Raw genomic sequence first — 19787 nt, 5'->3', positions numbered from 1 at the left:
ACCCATCCACTAGCAGACATTTCTCATATTTCCCCAACACTCCCGTCCCACCAGCCTGAGGTAGCCTTTCTGTCTGTTTCACTTGACTTTTTGTCTCTATGGTTTTCCCTCTCTGGACATTTCATATAAATGGACTCTTAAATGGCCTTTTCTGTCTAGGTTCTTTCACTTAGTATACCTTACATTTTCAACATTCATAGATGTTGTGGCGGTCCTCAGTGTCAGCGGTCCTCAATCTTTTTGGCACCAGAGACTGGGTTTCCTGGAAGACTGTTTTTCTATGGACGTGCGCTGGTTTCATGATGATTCAAGCACATTATGTTTATTGTGCATTTTATTTCTATCACTATCACATTATAATATATAATGAAATAATTATGCAGTTGTCACTTGTCACTCACTGATAGGGTTTTGATACGAGTCGGTAAGCAATTGGTTTATCATGATCTCTATGCAGTCAGACCTCTTCACTAGTGATAATCTGTACCTGCAGCAGCTCCCCAGAGCTAGCTAGCCTCACCACCTCAGCTCTACCTGAGATCCTCAGGCATCATAAGGAACTCACAGTCTAGATCCCTCACATGCGCAGTTCACAGCTCCTGTGAGAATCGAATGCGCCTGCTGATGTGACGGGAGGCAGAACTCAGGTGGTAAATGGGAGCAATGGGAAGTGACTGTAAATACAGAAGGAACTTTGCTCACTCACCCACTGCTCACCTCCTGCTGTGTAGCCTGGTTCCTAACAGGGATTGGAGACTCCTGGTAGCATTTATTAGTACTTCCTTTTTTTTTTTTTTTTTTACTGAATAATAATGCATTCTATGGCTAGACCACATTTTATTTATTTATCAGTTGATAGACGTTTGGGTTGTTTTGACTTTTTGACTGCTGTGAATAATGCTGCTGTGGACATCTGTGTATAGGTTTTTGTGTGGACACTTGTCACGGGTGTATTCCTTGGAGTGGAATTGCTGGATCATACTTCTATGTTTAACCATTTGAGGAACTGCCAAACTGTTTTCCAGTATGAGTGCACCATTTACATTCACATCAGTGGTACTTGAGGGTTCCAATTTATTTTCATTCTCACCAGCACTTGTTAGCCTTTTTGATTGTAGCCATTCTAGAGAGTATGAAGTAGGATCTCATTGTGGTTTACAGTTGTGTCTCCATAATGACGAGATTGAACATATTTTCATGTACCTATGACTGTAAACTCTGGGAGGTAGTGAAGGACAGGGGAGCCTGGTGTCCTGCAGTCCATGGGGTCACAAAGGGTTGGATATGACTTAGCAACTGAACAACAACTTGGAGAAATGTCTGTTGAAATTCTTTACCAATTCTTAATTGGGTTGTCTTTTTTATTATTGAGTTGTAAAACTTCTTTATATATCCTAGATGTAAGTCCCTTATCAGATACATAAATTACATATATTTTCCTCCCATTCTAGTGTTTACTTCACTTTTTTCATGGTTGCTTGTGAAGGGCCAACATTTTAGTTTTGATAGAGTTCAGTTTATCTACTCCTTAGTTATTTGTACTTGTACTGTCATATCTTAGAAACCATTCCCTAATTCATAGTCATGAAGAGATACCTATGTTTTCTTCTAAGATCAGTTTTGTCTTAATTTGTAGGAAGAGGTCAGGGAGAGAATTTTTAAATGTATATTTAATTTGGAATGTTGGCAGAAATTGAGGTGGATATATCCAACAAGCATTTGGAAATTTGGTACTAGAAATTTAGAGAGAAAATAGGGTTAAAGTTAGAGATTTGGTTGCCTCTTAGGTAAAGGTGATAATTGAAGCTATTCAAGTAGTGGGTGAAATTACCAAAGAAGAAACTTGTAGAAGAGGTTGGGGGAGGCCAGTGAGGGGAAATTTGGGAAGACACACATTTGATGGTGGATAGAGGAAATGGCAACCCACTCCAGTACTCTTGCCTGGAAAATCCCATGGATGGAGGAACCTGGCAGGCAGCAGTCCATGGGGTCACTAGAGTCAGACACGACTGAGCGACTTCACTTTCACTTTTCACTTTCATGCATTGGAGAAGGAAATGGCAACCCACTCCAGTGTTCTTGCCTGGAGTATCCCAGGGACAGGGGAGCCTGGTGGGCTGCCGTCTCTGGGGTCGCACAGAGTCGGACACGACTGAAGCGACTTAGCAGCAGCAGCAGAGAACAACAGTCAGTGAAAAAGACCAAGTAGTCAGTGAGTTAGAAAGACCACAATGTAACAGTGCTACAAAAGCCAACACAGAATTTCAAGATTGACTCCTGGGTGGTAAAGGACTTTATAAAGAGAAAAATGAGACTGAGATAAAGCTGCTAGATCTTATGGGATGCCATTGCTAATATTCAGAAACACATTTTCAAGATAATCACTGGAGGACAAAACCCAATTACAGTAAATTAAAGAATGAGTGGAAAGTAATGAAGGCAGATTTTGAGGAAATATCAAGGATAAAATATTTTAAAATATGTATGATTCTAAAATATTGTTAATATGAATTTTTGTGCTTTTAAATATCAAAAATTGCATGTGTACTGAAAAGTCCATAGATAGTCAAACTGAAAGAGAAGAGGGGTAATTACAGTTATCAAATCTATACCTCTTTTTACAATATGAATAGAGAAGTTATTTTTAAACTACCTTTGAAGTATGATTGACATATAAAGCTGTGCATATTTTTTCTGTACAACTGGATGAGTTTGGAGATAAGTATACACTGATTAAACTATTACCAAAATGGATACCATAAACATATTCATCACCCCCAAAGGTGTCCTTCTCTCTTTGTTTGTAAAAAAAAATTTTAATAGTAAGAACACTTACCTTAAGATCTACCCTCTTAGCAAATGTTTAAGAGTGTGGTACAGTGTTATTAACTACAGCACTATGCTGTACAATAGATCTCTAGGACTGACTTATGTTGTATAACTGAAACTTTGTTTCACTTGACAGTGCTGTGCTAGGCCTCTCAGTCGTGTCTGACTCTTTGTGACCCCACGGACTGTAGCCCGCCAGGCTCCTCTGTCCCTGGGGATTCTCCAGGCAAGAATACTGGAGTGCCATGTAATACATGTTTGCCATGCCCTCCTCTCAGGGATCTTCCTAATCCAGGGATTGAACCCAGGTCTCCTGCATGGCCGACAAATTCTTTACTGACTGAGCCACCAGGGAAGCCCAAGAATACTGGAGTGAGTAGCCTATCCCTTCTCCAGGAGATCTTCCCTACCCAGGAATCGAAGCAGGGTCTCCTGCATTACAAGTGGATACTAATGCCTCCTCATTTTCTCCTTAGCCCAGCCCCTGGCATCCGCTATTCTTTTCTGATTTTAAGAGTTTTATCTATTAGAATAGTGTCCATCAGGTTCATTCACACTGTTGCAAACAGTGGAATTTTTTCTTAAAGCTGAATAAAATTCCATTTGTATGTTTATACCACATATTGTTTATTCATTCATCCATCATTAAATATTTAAGTTGCTTTTGCCTCTTGGCTATTGTGAATAATACTGCAAGGAACATGGGAATGCAGATGTCTCTTTGAGACCCTGGTTTCAGTTCCTTTGGATATGTACACAGAACTGGGATTACTGGATCATATGCTGCTGCTGCTAAGTCGCTTCAGTCGTGTCCGACTCTGTGTGACCCCATAGACGGCAGCCCACCAGGCCCCGCCGTCCCTGGGATTCTCCAGGCAAGAACACTGGAGTGGGTTGCCATTTCCCTCTCCAAGGCATGAAAGTGAAAAGTGAAAGTGAAGTCACTCAGTCATGTCTGACTCTTCGCGACCCCATGGACTGCAGCCTACCAGGCTCCTCCATCCATGGGATTTTCCAGGCAAGAGTACTGGAGTGGGATGCCATTGCCTTCTCCAGCTGGATCATATAGTATCTCTGTTTTTAATTTCATGAGGAACCTCCATAGTTTTCTGTAGTGGCTGCACCAATTGACAGTCCCACCAGCAGTGCAGAAGGGTTCTCTTTTCTCCACATCATCATCAGTGCTTGTTACTGCTTGTCTTTTTGATAATAGTCATTCTGACAGGTGTGAGAGAATATCTCGTTGTGCTTTTGATTTACATTTCCCTGATAATTAGTTCTGTTGAGTACTTTTTCATGTACCTCTTGGCCATTTTTGTATCTTCTTTGGAGAAATGTCTGTTCAGTTCCTTTGCCCATTTTTAAACCAGGTTGTTTGGGGTTTTTTTGCAATTAAATTGTGAGAGTTCCATGACCTCTTACCAGATATATGGTTTGCAGATATTTTCTCATATTCTGTAGTTTGCTTTTTCACTTCATTGTTTCCTTTACAGTGCTAAAGCTTTTGGTTTGATGTAATCTCATTTGTCTATTTTTACTTTTGTTGCCTGTGCTTTTGGTATCATATCTAAGAAATAATTGCAAAAGGTTAATGTCTGGAAGCTTTTTTCCCATATTTTCTTCCAGGAGTTTTATTGTTTCAGGTCTTATATTTAAGCCTTAAATCTATTTTGAATTGATCTCTGTGTAAGGTATAAGATAGGGGTCCAGTTTCATTCTTTTTATGTGGTGATTTTCCCAACACTGTTTACTTAAGGGGCTTTCTATTTCCCATATATTCTTGGTCTCCTTGGCACCTCAGTTGACTGTAAGTGGATTTATTTGTAGGCTCTCTGTTCAGTTCCATTGACCTGTATGAGTGTCACTTGTGCCATATTGTTTTGATTACCATAACATTGTTTGGATTGGCCAAGATGTTACAGAAAAACCCTAATGAACTTTTTGGTGAACCCAGTATATTTTTGAAAAACTCAGCAGTGGCCATAGGACTGGAAAAGGTCAGTTTTCATTCCAATCCCAAAGAAAGGCAATGCCAAAGAATGCTCAAACTACCACACAATTGCACTCATCTTACACACTAGAAAAGTAATGCTCAAAATCCTCCAAGCCAGGCTTCAACAGTACGTGAACCATGAACTTCCAGATGTTCAAGCTAGTTTTAGAAAAGGCAGAGGAACCAGAGATCAAATTGCCAACATCCGTTGGATCATTGAGAAAGCAAGAGAGTTCCAGAAAAACATCTATTTCTTCTTTATTGACTATGCCAAAGTCTTTGACTGTGTGGATCACAATAAACTGTGGAAAATTCTGAAAGAGATGGGAATACCAGACCACCTGACCTGCCTCCTGAGAAATCTGTATGCAGGTCAAGAAGCAACAGTTAGAACTGGACATGAAACACAGACTGGTTCCAAATAGAGAAAGGAATACGTCAAGGCTGTATATTGTCACCGTGCTTATTTAACTTATATGCAGAGTACATCATGAGAAATGCTGGGCTGGATGAAACATAAGCTGGAATCAAGATTGCTGGGAGAAATATCAATAACCTCAGATATGCAGATGACGCCATTCTTAGGACGGAAAGTGAAGAGGAACTAAAGAGCCTCTTGATGAAAGTGAGAGAGGAGAGTGAAAAAGTTGTCTTAAAACTCAACATTCAAAAAACTAAGATCATGGCATCTGGTCCCATCACTTCATGGCAAAATTATGGGGAAATAGTGACAGACTTTATGTTCTTGGGCTCCAAAATCACTGCAGATAGTGACTGCAGCCATGAAATTAAAAGACGCTTGCTCCTTGGAAGAAAATTATGACCAACCTAGACAGCATATTAAAAAGCAGAGACATTACTTTGCCAACAAAGGTCCATCTAGTCAAGGCTGTGGTAATGTATGGATGTGAGAGTTGGACTATAAAGAAAGCTGAGTGCCAAAGAATTAATGCTTTTGAACTGTGATGTTGGAGAAGATTCTTGAGAGTCCCTTGGACTGCAAGGAGATCCAACCAGTCCATCCTAAAGGAAATCAGTCCTGAATAGGACTGATGCTGAAGCTGAAACTCCAGTATTTTGGCCACCTGATGCAAAGAACGGACTCATTTGAAAAGACTCTGATGCTGGGAAAGATTGAGGGTGGGAGGAGAAGGGGACAATAGAAGATGAGATAGTTGGATGCCATCACCCACTCAATGGACATGAGTTTGAGTAAACTCCAGGAGCTGGTGATGGACAGGGAGGAGTGGAGAGCTGCAGTCCATGGGGTCGCAAAAAGTTGGACACAATTGAGCAACTGAACTGAATAGTCTTGAATGATTTTAAGTAACAGTGGCACATGTGAAAATATTTAAAACTACATGATATTTCTATTTTGGGGATTAAACCCAAGTATTAATTGGGTATAGAATAAGTCCTCTGTTAATATATTCACATAATTTTTAGTTAGATAAAATGTATATGATATTTGTGAGATTATGTACCAAAATATTTTTAAACTTCTCCATTATGCAGGGCATTTACTTGGATCTTGGAAGTGCATGTACCTTTCGAAAGTATAAATTATATCAAACAAAATTTATTTGCTTAAGCTCTTGTCAAGTATACTGATGATATTAATAGGCACATAATCACTGTGGGGAAAAAACAGGTGTAGGTGATAACTCCATTGCTGTAGAGACCATAATCCCTTTCTTTGGATAATACAGAATACAGTATTATTCTTTGGATAATATTTAAATTAAAACACTTAAATACTAATAAACTTTGTAACCTATGAAAGGCCAAAGTAGCTAGTGCTCCTGCCTCTGCTCTTTTTGAATCTTCCTTATTTAATCTTCCAAAGGCAATTGACATACATCCAAAAGAAATGCCACAGTGAACCCGACGGACCTGGGGTAGCAGCGTTAACTACTGAGGAGCGAACTCGATGGGCTAAGGTTATAATTTACATTTTTCTTTTCTTTAGAGGTACAATTGACTTGCAACATTATATTCAGGTATACACATAAGGATTCAGTATTTGTTTCTATTGAGAAATATCACAGTAAATCTAGTTAATGTCCGTCGCCATACAGAAAATTTAAAAATATTTTTCTTGTGATGAGAACTTTAAGATCTCTCTAGCAACTTTCAAATATGCAGTACAATATTATTAACTATAATTTAGACTTGGGGAGAGTATATACTTGTATTTTGTTTACATTTAGACGTCAAACACTCAGCTCAAGGACATGCTGGCCCTTGGAAATAAAGACAAATGGACAGACAGCCTTAAGCTATAAGCAGTTTTAAATACATTGTACAATATTGAACAAGCAGAAAATCTAGGGGTGGCATAACTTTATGTGTGGTTAGTCACTCAGTCATATTGACTTTTTGTGACCCCGTGAACTGTAGCCCACCAGGCTCCTCTGTTTATGGGATTCTCCAGGCAAGAATACTTGAGTGGGTAGCCATTTCCTTCTCCCGGGGACCTTCCCAACTGAGGAATCGAACCTGGGTCTCCTGACTTGCAGGCATTTTCTTTACTGTCTGAGCACCCAGGAAAGCAGGCATAATTTTATACCTTTATACATTTAGTAGCACAAGTGTAGGGACTAGGCATGCTTTTGAAGAAGAAAACCTGTTCAGGACTCATCACAGAGGTCCTTGAATTTACACTTTTCTTGATGAACCTTTTCTCTAACTTTTCAAAAACCTGTTGAGCTTTTCTGACTATTTTATATTTAACTTGTAACATTTTATTTTTTCTTCTTGCCTTTTAGGCACGAGAATATTTGATTAGTCTTAATCCAGAGAACCTGACTATGTTAGAAAAAATTCAGAGCAGTTTACTGGTATTTTGTTTAGATGATGACAGTCCACATGTTACACCAGAAGATTATTCTCAGGTATTCAACTATCTTGTTCTGTTCTTTCTTTTTTTTTTAAGAATTTATTTTTGGCTGTGCTGGGTCTTTGTTGCTTTGCATGGGCTTTCTTTCCAGTTGTGGCAGGCGGGATGTACTCTGGTTGCTGTGTGTGGGCTTCTCATTGCAGTGGCTTCTCTTGATGTGGAGCACAGGCTCTAGGTGCATGGGCTTCAGTAGCTACCACTTATGGGCCAGACCTCTGTCCCCTGTGTTGGCAGATGGATTCTTAACTATGAGACCACCAGGAAAGTCTCTTGTTTTATTTCTTCCCACAGAGTTTTCTGGGGAACTCTTGTGTAAATTGAACATGAGAAGAATTTTGTGTTTTTTTTTTTTTTTTAAAGAATCACTTTATTAAGTATAATTGACATGCAAAAAACTATATATTTAATGTATACAACTTAGTTTGAAGTATATACCTGTAAAACCACCTTGAAACATAATCGTGAAAACAATTGTTTCCTAGATTTTGGAAATATCTTTTATCTTAGAATGGGGTAGCTAAGAAAAGAAAGCACAAATACTAAGTCATAAAATATAAATATTTTGTGCAAGCTTTTAAAACCTTTTCTTAGCTACACACACACACACACATATCATAAGATTATACATAAATAAATAATGCTTTGTAAATCCTTGCCACATTGTTCAGCTCTGTTTAGAAAGAAAGAAAGTGAAGTCGCTTAGTTGTGTCCGACTCTTTGCAACCCCATGGACTATAGCCTCTGTCCATGGGGTTTTCTGGGCAAGAGCACTGGAATGGGTTGCCATTTCCTTCTCCAGAGGATCTTCCCGACCCAGGGATTGAACCTGGGTCTCCCACATTGTAGGTAGACGCTTTACCATCTGAGCGGCAAGGCTGTTTAGACAGATCTTATATGTTGTTTAAAGAAGTATGAGTATTATTTTCTTGTCACATGCTTGTCACATGGCAGTGGTTCCCAACCTTTCCATTGATTATATATACAGAAAATTTGCATAAGGCATGGGGGCAAAATGAGCTTTTCAAACCAAAGGTGACATGAAAACCTACCTATAGCCCACAGCAGTGGGCCTTGATACCTTAGCTGATGAGGTCTGTCCTAAGAATTACATAACTCTTGTGACTTATTTTATTATTTGGTTTTATAGAACACACTGATGTTAGTGAGTTTAAGGATAATTGGGGTTTTATTTTTTCCTTCTGGGACATTACCATTTCCTGGGAAAAAAATAAAAGAGAAGCATTTGTATTTGTAGGAATCTCAGAATCTTTGCATCCATCAGTATTAAATGAGAGAAATAAATAATATTGGATTGAAAAATCTTGTAGCTTGAAAACAGTTTTTCCCTCGTTAGCTGCTTTTTTAAAAGTAGAATCAACAAGCTTCTTGAGGAAGAATATATTTTAATTAAATGTTGCTCCGTTGCTGCAATCTACAGTTAGACATATTTAGATTGCTGCTCATTAAATACACACACACATGCTCACACACACAAGTACGTACATAATAGAAGTTTCACAAAACAGTAATTACTTTGACTATCTGTGATATACTCTGATAGTTATGTTCTATTGTTATTCTTTTTGTAAAGATGTTTACAGTGATTTCCTGACTCACTACGGCCAAAACCTACCATTTGAGAAACTGGCTTAGTGGGATATGAATTCTTGAAATGTTTTCCTTGTAACTAGATTTTCATGACTAAACTTATCAATGCTTCTCATCTTATTAAAGTTGCCAACACCTTGTCCTTTCACTTTGATATTCTCTAAACATTCATGAATATTGTCCCATCCTCTTTTGTGGTAGAATTTCTTAGATTTTGAGTATTTAAATTGTCAGGACCTAAATTATTATTTCTTGAGAATAGCTATTATTTTATTAAATTTGGTTTACCTGAAGAGAGGAAAAGTGAGATCATGTTTGTTTGTGTATATTTAAGATACAAATACTTAAAAACTAATATTAAGATTCTTTTAATTTGAAACAATAAATTTATTTTAGGTTTCTGCAAAGATTCTTAATGGAGACCCAACAGTACGCTGGGGTGACAAATCTTATAACTTGATTGCCTTTTCTAATGGAGTATTTGGCAGTAATTGTGATGTAAGTAAACTACTGAAGTTATTTTTTCCTTTTACTCTTTTCAGTTAAATGAGTGGCAGTAATCTACAATAGTTAGGCTGTCCTGTGGCAGGATAATAAATCATTTTTTAGCTTTATGGCATTAGAGTAAAAATTTTAGTTATGAATTCTCAGTGAAAACAGTATAGGACAAATTATTTTCGTCTGTAGTTAGGCTAACAGTTTGATGTGTGCCTGTAAAATGGAATTTGCATGTATCTTTATGTAGTACAAGCTCTTTTAAAATCTGCTACTTGTTGAAAATTATAACACATTTAAAAAGATATAGCATTATGTATATGTTCTGTGCACAGAGAAATGTATGTAGCTATATTTGTGCATTTACCTAGTAATTTTGTAACCTTGTTAAAAAAAAATGACACAGGATCTTTGGAACATTATTTACTTCTGGATATTAAAATATCTGGTACTGGATATCATTTTTTTTTACATTCTTTATAAAATATATATATACACACACACACACAACTTGTTTTCTCTTTTGTTCTCCTATGGTTGTCTTTATCATCTCTACCCTGCCATTTTTTGATGGACATTCAGGAAGTCTATGAACCAAGAAAATGAAGAAATCAACCTAAGTCAGAATTGCAATCTATATTTATAATCTTGTTATATAACTTTTCATAAAGTATGTGACTTGGTATAAAGTAGTATGAGATAGATTTTTTTGTTTGTTTGTGTTTGGGGGCTTTCCTCCCAAAGATTTAGTGACTGTAAAATACTAAAAAGACCTGTAATTTTGATCTGGGTTCAGTAGTTGTATTAATCAGTAATTTTTTTCAGTTTTAGGTGATAGAAACCTAAATCAAACTGTTATTACCTTACGGAGATATTTATGGCATGGGGTACAGCTAAATTTGGGTTAGGCTGACTTCCAGTGTCCAAGTGCTTTCATTAGAAAATTCTACATTTTTTGGCATCACTTTCTTAGCCTCAGCTTTATTTTTATGTAGAAGGTACCATGTGATGGTTTTACCTACAGTCTCATGTTTTCACAGCTCTCCTAGTAGGTTATTGTTCTCCATGGAAATAGCCAGCTTTTTTTTTTTTTTTTTTTAACCCCTCTGGTTCCAGCAAAAGACCTGAGAATAATGCTCGTTGGTTGTATCAGCCTGTGTGAATCTTGTGCATGTTCCAGGGAGTCCACCTGGCCTGGGTCACATGCCAAACCTTGGGACCCAGCTATTAGAATCACTCGCTCATTCAAACCACCACAGAGATGTGCGCTGGTTACCTAAAGAAAAATAAAGTAGTTGTTACTGCCAAAGAAGGTGGAGTGGTTGATGTGCAGGTAATAGAATGTCTGTTAACAGTTGTCTTTCTTCTTCCTTAAGAGTCCCCTGTTGACAAAAGATTTCTTGTTAATTGCCTCAGCTTTTTTCTCTTCGGCTCCTTGTTTGATTCTTCTTAACCTCCTCAGTCTGGTTTATAGCCTCACTGTTCCCTGGAAACTGTGCTTTGTATAGTAGTTAACAACCTTCTGACTTCTTCCTTCCATCTGTCCTTGACTTGTTGGATGCAGAGGATGTCCCTCTTCTTCATGCTCATCTCACATTGCCTTCATCCTCCTAACAGTCTCTTCCTGTCTCCACATTCTAAAACTGAGCTTAATATTATTCATAACCATTTTTCCACTCTGCCTGCTCTCTCTTCTGGTTTGTTTGCACTTATATTTTTCTAGTGTTTACTTGGTACTCTCATTTTAAGAGTTTTGTTTCACTGTGTGTTAAATTGTCCAAACTGAGTGTTACATTGTTATGTAAGGGTCAAGTTACTCCCATCATCAAGAGTTTGTCTTCTTGCTTTCCTCCCTCACTCCCAGCCCCCTAAAATTACCACCTTGTACTACTTTGATTTTTACTGATGGCAGCAATATCCTGTGGTTTGCTCAAATTCAGGAGAAGGTAATTTTAATCATATTTTCTATTTGGGGATGAAAATATTGGTCTTATAATGAGCATGTGTCTTTGCACAACTGAGATGCTTTCTTTCAGTAAAGTGTGTGGACACATTTTATGTGTATGCATTATCCCCCATATATTTATAAAATTGATCTGATGGTCTTCACTAGATAATATGCTTTCAAAATTCCATGTAGGTTACTCTTGCAACCCAAGATGATTACTGAAAATACTATTTAACCTAATATAAAACATTATTAGTAAAGCATATATACTGTAAAGTTAACTTGCTCTTAATCTAGAGTCATGTTGCTGCTCTCTTACGTTGGTACTAGAATATGTAGTTTATTGATTGGACTACATAATCACATTTCCCTCTCTGGATTTAAAATCCTGGCTTCAACTGTTTTGTCTTCTCTTTGTTAGAGGGTTTTGTGGAGATCTCATTTGTTGTTCAGTTGCTCGGTCGTGTCCAACTCTTTGCAACCCCATGGACTATAGCACGCGAGGCTTCCCTGTCCTTCACTCTCTCCCAGAGTTTGCTCAAACTCATGTCCATTGAATCAGTGATGCCATCCAACCATATCATCCTCTCTCACCCGCTTCTCCTCCTGCCTTCAGTCTTTCCCAGCATCAGGGTATTTTCCAATGAGTCAGCTCTTTGCATCAGGTAGCCAAAGTATTGGCACTTCAGTATTGCTCTTCTTACTGGCTGCATTTTAACACTATTGTCTCAGTGAAATAATATATGCAATGTCTGTGAAAATTTGTTGTAAAGCTACAGAATACTATGCAGTTGTGAGATGCAGTTAGAAAAGGGTTTGTCCATGACCCATGAGTCTTGTTACCTGTGCTGGCAGCTCCATCTGCTTTTTCACAGTGCTCTCACCATTCCTTAACATTTTACCATTGTATACGTATATGTGTATACCTCTTTTAACTTCCAGTACAAATAGCAATTGTTTTCTCTTTATGATTCATATTTACTTTACATCCCTTCCCATTACTTCAAGAGCCCTGATTAGGTGCTTCTGACTTTAAATATTTGTTCTTTCTCAGAAAATAAAATACATCAATTACTTACTATACTGTAGAATATCCCTATCTTTATCATTATGAGTTGAGGCATATGAGAATTCTGCTCTTGTGTGTTAAGAGTGGGGCAAAAATGAAAATAAAATACTGGGTCAAGTCTTAACTTACATAAAGTATTCAAAATCTTGTATGGTTTCATTTTAGCATGCTCCTTTTGATGCAATGGTTCTGGTAAAAGTCTGCTATTATGTTGATGAGAACATTCTTGAGAATGAAGGAAGATGGAAGGTATGTTAGAAAAAATGATTTCCTCCCTTTTCGCCTCATATTTTTATAGATACAGTATTTTTAAGTTTTCCATATTTTCAGGGCTCAGAAAAAGTACGAGATATACCGGTTCCAGAGGAGCTTGTTTTCACTGTGGATGAAAAAGTATTAAATGACATCAACCAAGCTAAGGCCCAGTATTTCAAGCAGGTAGATTTTTCACTTTTCTCTTTGATAGTTAATACTTTATCTTTTAACTACTGTGTATGAATATTTGGCTATCATCCACATATGATGGCATAAAACATTTAGAAGTTATAGCTTTTAATACCTTTATTTCTGTTTTATTCATTTAATGCTAATGATAATTTGGTTATCTTTGGGGGTATTCTCCTTGGGTATATGTTCACTCTTCCCATTTAATTCTGTTTGTTAGGCGTCTGATCTCCAGCTTGTGGTATATGCCTTTACATCTTTTGGCAAAAAGCTAACCAAGGAGAAGCAGCTTCACCCTGATACATTTATTCAGCTGGCACTTCAGCTGGCCTATTACAGACTTCATGGACGGTGAGGACCAATCCTTTTCCATTTTCAGAGTCTAGAGGCCGAAGGGGATATCTCTACTCTAGCTGTTCTACTGTAACTCCCCAGTGTTTCCTCTGAGGTTTTTTCCCCACTTGGCACTGTGCCTTAATTTGTACTTTCATCAGCAGTGTTGTTAGGTTTCCGTCTGTGACGCTTTGACAGTCTTTCCTTGTTTTTCATTACCTTGATACTTTTGAAGTACCTGTTCTCATCTTACAGAGGTTTGCCATGCTTTAAAATTCAGATCACTTGGTTTTCTTGAAGCCTGTTTTCAAATGGGTTCATGAAAAGATACAGTTTTATGGAATCTAGTCTTTATTAATTTTTAGGATAAGAGAGATGGTATGTTGTGACTTTCTACATCCTAAGCAGAAGTGCAAGTGTCTTGATCTTTTTAAAATTTTATCTGAGAATATGTACTTTATGTTTTTAAAGTTTATTTATCTTTGGTTGAGCTGGGTGTTCATTGTTGTGCATGGGCTCTCTTTAGCTGCACAGAGCGGCAGCTACTCTTCGTTGCTGTCCATGGACGACCTTTTTTTTTTTAATTTAATTTTATTTTTTAACTTTACAATATTGTACTGGTTTTGCCATATATCAACATGAATCTGCCACAGGTATACATGTGTTCCCTATCCTGAAACCTCCTCCTTCCTCCCTCTCTCCTCCCCGTACCATCCCTCTGGGTCATCCCAGTGCACCAGCCCCAAGCATCCAGTATCGTGCATCGAACCTGGACTGGCGACTCGTTTCATATATGATATTATACATGTTTCAATGCCATTCTCCCAAATCATCCCACCCTCTCCCTCTCCCACAGCATCCAAAAGACTGTTTTATACATCAGTGTCTCTTTTGCTGCCTCGTACACAGGGTTATTGTTACCATCTTTCTAAATTCCATATATATGCATTAGTATACTGTATTGGTGTTTTTCTTTCTGGCTTACTTCACTCTGTATAATAGGCTCCAGTTTCATCCACCTCATTAGAACTGATTCAAATGTATTCTTTTTAATGGCTGAGTAATACTCCATTGTGTATATGTACCACAGCTTTCTTACCATTCGTTCGCTGATGGACATCTAGGTTGCTTCCATGTCCTGGCTATTATAAACAGTGCTGCGATGAACATTGGGGTACACATGTCTCTTTCCCTTCTGGTTTCCTCAGTGTGTATGCCCAGCAGTGGGATTGCTGGGTCATAAGGCAGTTCTAGTTCCAGTTTTTTAAGGAATCCCCACACTGTTCTCCATAGTGGCTGTACTAGTTTGCATTCCCACCAACAGTGTAAGAGGGTTCCCTTTTCTCCACACCCTCTCCAGCATTTATTGCTTGTAGACTTGGATCGCAGCCATTCTGACTGGCGTGAAATGGTACCTCATAGTGGTTTTGATTTCCATTTCTCTGATAATGAGGGATGTTGAGCATCTTTTCATGTGTTTGTTAGCCATCTGTATGTCTTCTTTGGAGAAATGTCTATTTAGTTCTTTGGCCCATGTTTTGATTGGGTCATTTATTTTTCTGGAATTGAGCTGTAGGAGTTGCATGTATATTTTTGAGATTAGTTGTTTGTCAGTTGCTTCATTTGCTATTATTTTCTCCCATTCTGAAGGCTGTCTTTTCACCTTGCTTATAGTTTCCTTTCTTGTGCAGAAGCTTTTAAGTTTAATTAGGTCCCATTTGTTTATTTTTGCTTTTATTTCCAATATTCTGGGAGGTGGGTCATAGGGGATCCTGCTGTGATGTATGTCAGAGAGTGTTTTGCCTATGTTCTCCTCTAGGAGTTTTATAGTTTCTGGTCTTACATTTAGATCTTTAATCCATTTTGAGTTTATTTTTGTGTATGGTGTTAGAAAGTGTTCTACTTTCATTCTTTTACAAGTGGTTGACCAGATTTCCCAGCACCACTTGTTAAAGAGATTGTCTTTAATCCATTGTATATTCTTGCCTCCTTTGTCAAAGATAAGGTGTCCATATGTGCGTGGATTTATCTCTGGGCTTTCTATTTTGTTCCATTGATCTATATTTCTGTCTTTGGGCCAGGACCACACTGTCTTGATGACTGTTGCTTTGTAGTGTAGCCTAAAGTCAGGCAGGTTGATTCCTCCAGTTCCATTCTTCTTTCTCAAGATCACTTTGGCTATTCGAGGTTTTTTGTATTTCCATACAAATTGTGAAATTATTTGTTCTAGCTCTGTGAAGAATACCGTTGGTAGCTTGATAGGGATTGCATTGAATCTATAAATTGCTTTGGGTAGTATACTCATTTTCACTATATTGATTCTTCCAGTCCATGAACATGGTATATTCCTCCATCTATTAGTGTCCTCTTTGATCTCTTTCACCAGTGTTTTATAATTTTGTATATATAGGTCTTTAGTTTCTTTAGGTAGATATATTCCTAAGCATTTTATTCTTTTCATTGTTATGGTGAATGGAATTGCTTCCTTAATATCTCTTTCTATTTTCTCATTATTAGTATATAGGAATGCAAGGGATTTCTGTGTGTTGATTTTATATCCTGTAACTTTACTATATTCATTGATTAGTTGTAGTAATTTTCTGGTGGAGTCTTTAGGGTTTTCTATGTAGAGGATCATGTCATCTGCAAATAGTGAGAGTTTTACTTCTTCTTTTCCAATTTGGATTCCTTTTATTTCTTTTTCTGCTTTGATTGCTGTGGCCAAAACTTCCAAAACTATGTTGAATAGTAGTGGTGAGAGTGGGCACCCTTGTCTTGTTCCTGACTTGAGGGGAAATGCTGTCAATTTTTCACCATTGAGGATAATGTTTGCTGTGGGTTTGTCATATATAGCTATTATGTTGAGGTATGTTCCTTCTATTCCTGCTTTCTGGAGAGTTTTTATCATCAATGGATGTTGAATTTTGTCAAAAGCTTTCTCTGCATCTATTGAGATAATCATATGGTTTTTATTTTTCAATTTGTTAATGTGGTGTATTACATTGATTGATTTGTGGATATTGAAGAATCCTTGCATCCCTGGGATAAAGCCCACTTGGTCATGGTGTATGATCTTTTTAATGTGTTGTTGGATTCTGATTGCTAGAATTTTGTTAAGGATTTTTGCATCTATGTTCATCAGTGATATTGGCCTGTAGTTTTCTTTTTTTGTGGCATCTTTGTCAGGTTTTGATATTAGGGTGATGGTGGCCTCATAGAATGAGTTTGGAAGTTTACCTTCCTCTACAATTTTTGGAAGAGTTTGAGTAGGATAGGTGTTAGCTCTTCTCTAAATTTTTGGTCGAATTCAGCTGTGAAGCTGTCTGGACCTGGGCTTTTGTTTGCTGGAAGATTTCTGATTACAGTTTCAATTTGCCATGCTTGTGATGGGTCTGTTAAGATTTTCTGTTTCTTCCTGGTCCAGTTTTGGAAAGTTGTACTTTTCTAAGAATTTGTCCATTTCTTCCACGTTGTCCATTTTATTGGCATATAATTGCTGATAATAGTCTCTTATGATCCTTTGTATTTCTGTGTTGTCTGTTGTGATCTCTCCATTTTCATTTCTAATTTTATTGATTTGATTTTTCTCCCTTTGTTTCTTGATGAGTCTGGCTAATGGTTTGTCAATTTTATTTATCCTTTCAAAGAACCAGCTTTGGGCTTTGTTGATTTTTGCTATGGTCTCTTTTGTTTCTTTTGCATTTATTTCTGCCCTAATTTTTAAGATTTCTTTCCTTCTACTAACCCTGGGGTTCTTCATTTCTTCCTTTTCTAGTTGCTTTAGGTGTAGAGTTAGGTTATTTATTTGACTTTTTTCTTGTTTCTTGAGGTATGCCTGTATTGCTACGAACTTTCCCCTTAGTACTGCTTTTACAGTGTCCCATAGGTTTTGGGTTGTTGTGTTTTCATTTTCATTTGTTTCTATGGAAATTTTGATTTCTTTTTTGATTTCTTCTGTGATTTGTTGGTTATTCAGCAGCGTGTTTTCAGCCTCCATATGTTGGAATTTTTAATAGTTTTTCTCCTGTAATAGAGATCTAATCTTAACTGCATTGTGGTCAGAAAAGATGCTTGGAATGATTTCAATTTTTTTGAATTTACCAAGGCTAGCTTTATGGCCCAGGATGTGATCTATCCTGGAGAAGGTTCCATATGCGCTTGAGAAAAAGGTGAAATTTATTGTTTTGGGGTGAAATGTCCTGTAGATATCAATTAGGTCTAACTGGTCTATTGTATCGTTTAAAGTTTGTGTTTCCTTGTTAATTTTCTGTTTAGTTGATCTATCCATAGGTGTGAGTGGGGTATTAAAGTCTCCCACTATTATTGTGTTATTGTTAATTTCCCCTTTCATATTTGTTAGCATTTGTCTTACATATTGCAGTGCTCCTATATTGGGTGCATATATATTTATAATTGTTACATCTTCTTCTTGGATTGATCCTTTGATCATTATGTAGTGACTTTCTTTGTCTCTTTTCACAGCCTTTGTTTTAAAGTCTATTTTATCTGATATGAGTATTGCTACTCCTGCTTTCTTTTGGTCTCTATTTGCATGGAAAATCTTTTTCCAGCTCTTCACTTTCAGTTTTTATGTGTCCCCTGTTTTGAGGTGGGTCTCTTGTAGACAACATATATAGGGGTCTTATTTTTGTCTCCATTCAGCCAGTCTTTGTCTTTTGGTTGGGGGATTCAACCCATTTATGTTTAAGGTAATTATTGATAAATATGATCCCATTGCCATTTACTTCATTGTTTTGGGTTTGAGTTTATACACCCTTTTTGTGTTTCCTGTCTAGAGTATATCCTTTAGTATTTGTTGGAGAGCTAGTTTGGTGGTGCTGAATTCTCTCAGCTTTTGCTTGTCTGTAAAGCTCTTGATTTCTCCTTCATATTTGAATGAGATCCTTGCTGGGTACAGTAATCTGGGCTGTAAGTTTTTTTCTTTCATCACCTTAAGTATGTCTTGCCATTCCCTCCTGGCTTGAAGAGTTTCTATTGAAAGATCAGCTGTTATCCTTATAGGAATTCCCTTGTGTGATATTTGTTGTTTTTTCCCTTGCTGCTTTTAATATTTGTTCTTTGTGTTTGATCTTTGTTAATTTGATTAATATGTGTCTTGGGGTGTTTCGCCTTGGGTTTATCCTGTTTGGGACTCTCTGGGTTTCTTGGACTTGGGTGATTATTTCCTTCCCCATTTTAGGGAAGTTTTCAACTATTATCTCAAGTATTTTCTCATGGTCTTTCTTTTTGTCTTCTTCTTCTGGGACTCCTATGATTCGAATGTTGTAGCGTTTAATATTGTCCTGGAGGTCTCTGAGATTGTCCTCATTTCTTTTAATTCGTTTTTCATTTTTCCTCTCTGATTCATTTATTTCTACCATTCTATCTTCTAATTCACTAATCCTATCTTCTGCCTCTGTTGTTCTACCATTTGTTGCCTCCAAAGTGTTTTTGATCTCATTTATTGCATTATTTATTATATATTGACTCTTTTTTATTTCTTCTAGGTCATTGTTAAACCTTTCTTGCATCTTCTCAATCCTTGTCTCCAGGCTATTTATCTGTGATTCCATTTTGATTTCAAGATTTTGGATCATTTTCACTATCATTAATTGGAATTCTTTATCAGGTAGATTCCCTATCTCTTCCTCTTTTGTTTGGTTTGGGGGGCATTTATCCTGTTCCTTTACCTGCTGGGTATTCCTCTGTCTCTTCATCTTGTTTATATTGCTGAGTTTGGGGTGTCCTTTCTGTATTCTGGCAGTTTGTGGAGTTCTTTTTATTGTGGAGTTTCCTCACTGTGGGTGGGTTTGTACAGGTGGCTTGTCAAGGTTTCTTGGTTAGGGAAGCTTGTGTCAGTGTTCTGGTGGGTGGAGCTGGATTTCTTCTCTCTGGAGTGCAATGAAGTGTCCAGTAATGAGTTATGAGATGTCTATGGTTTTGTAGTAACTTTGGGCAGCCTGTATATTGTAGCTCAGGGCTCTGCTCCTGTGTTGCTGGAGAATTTGCCTGGTATGTCTTGCTCTGGAACTTGTTGGCCCTTGGGTGGTGCTTGGTTTCAGTGTAGGTATGGAGACGTTTGCTGAGCTCCTGTCAATTAATGTTCCCTGGAGTCAGGAGTTCCCTGGAGTCAGGGTTTGGACTTAAGCCTCCTGCTTCCAGTTTTCAG

At 37.5% G+C, this 19787-nt stretch overlaps 1 protein-coding gene across 5 annotated transcripts in view; it reads left to right on the top strand.

The window, feature by feature from the left end:
• CROT (carnitine O-octanoyltransferase) overlaps nt 1-19787 on the top strand; it is a 54604-nt gene that overhangs the window by 22693 nt on the left and 12124 nt on the right. For all 5 annotated transcript variants that reach the window (XM_006049533.4, XM_025291000.3, XM_044946559.2 and 2 more), the window contains 6 exons: nt 6669-6762; nt 7591-7716; nt 9726-9827; nt 13007-13090; nt 13172-13279; nt 13506-13636. In XM_006049533.4, the coding sequence (XP_006049595.1) occupies nt 6669-6762; nt 7591-7716; nt 9726-9827; nt 13007-13090; nt 13172-13279; nt 13506-13636 (645 nt within the window). The remainder of the gene's footprint in view (nt 1-6668; nt 6763-7590; nt 7717-9725; nt 9828-13006; nt 13091-13171; nt 13280-13505; nt 13637-19787) is intronic.

The sequence above is a fragment of the Bubalus bubalis genome, chromosome 8, assembly GCF_019923935.1.
Source record: "Bubalus bubalis isolate 160015118507 breed Murrah chromosome 8, NDDB_SH_1, whole genome shotgun sequence".
NCBI lineage: Eukaryota > Metazoa > Chordata > Mammalia > Artiodactyla > Bovidae > Bubalus > Bubalus bubalis.
This window is presented reverse-complemented; position numbering and strand designations above follow the sequence as displayed.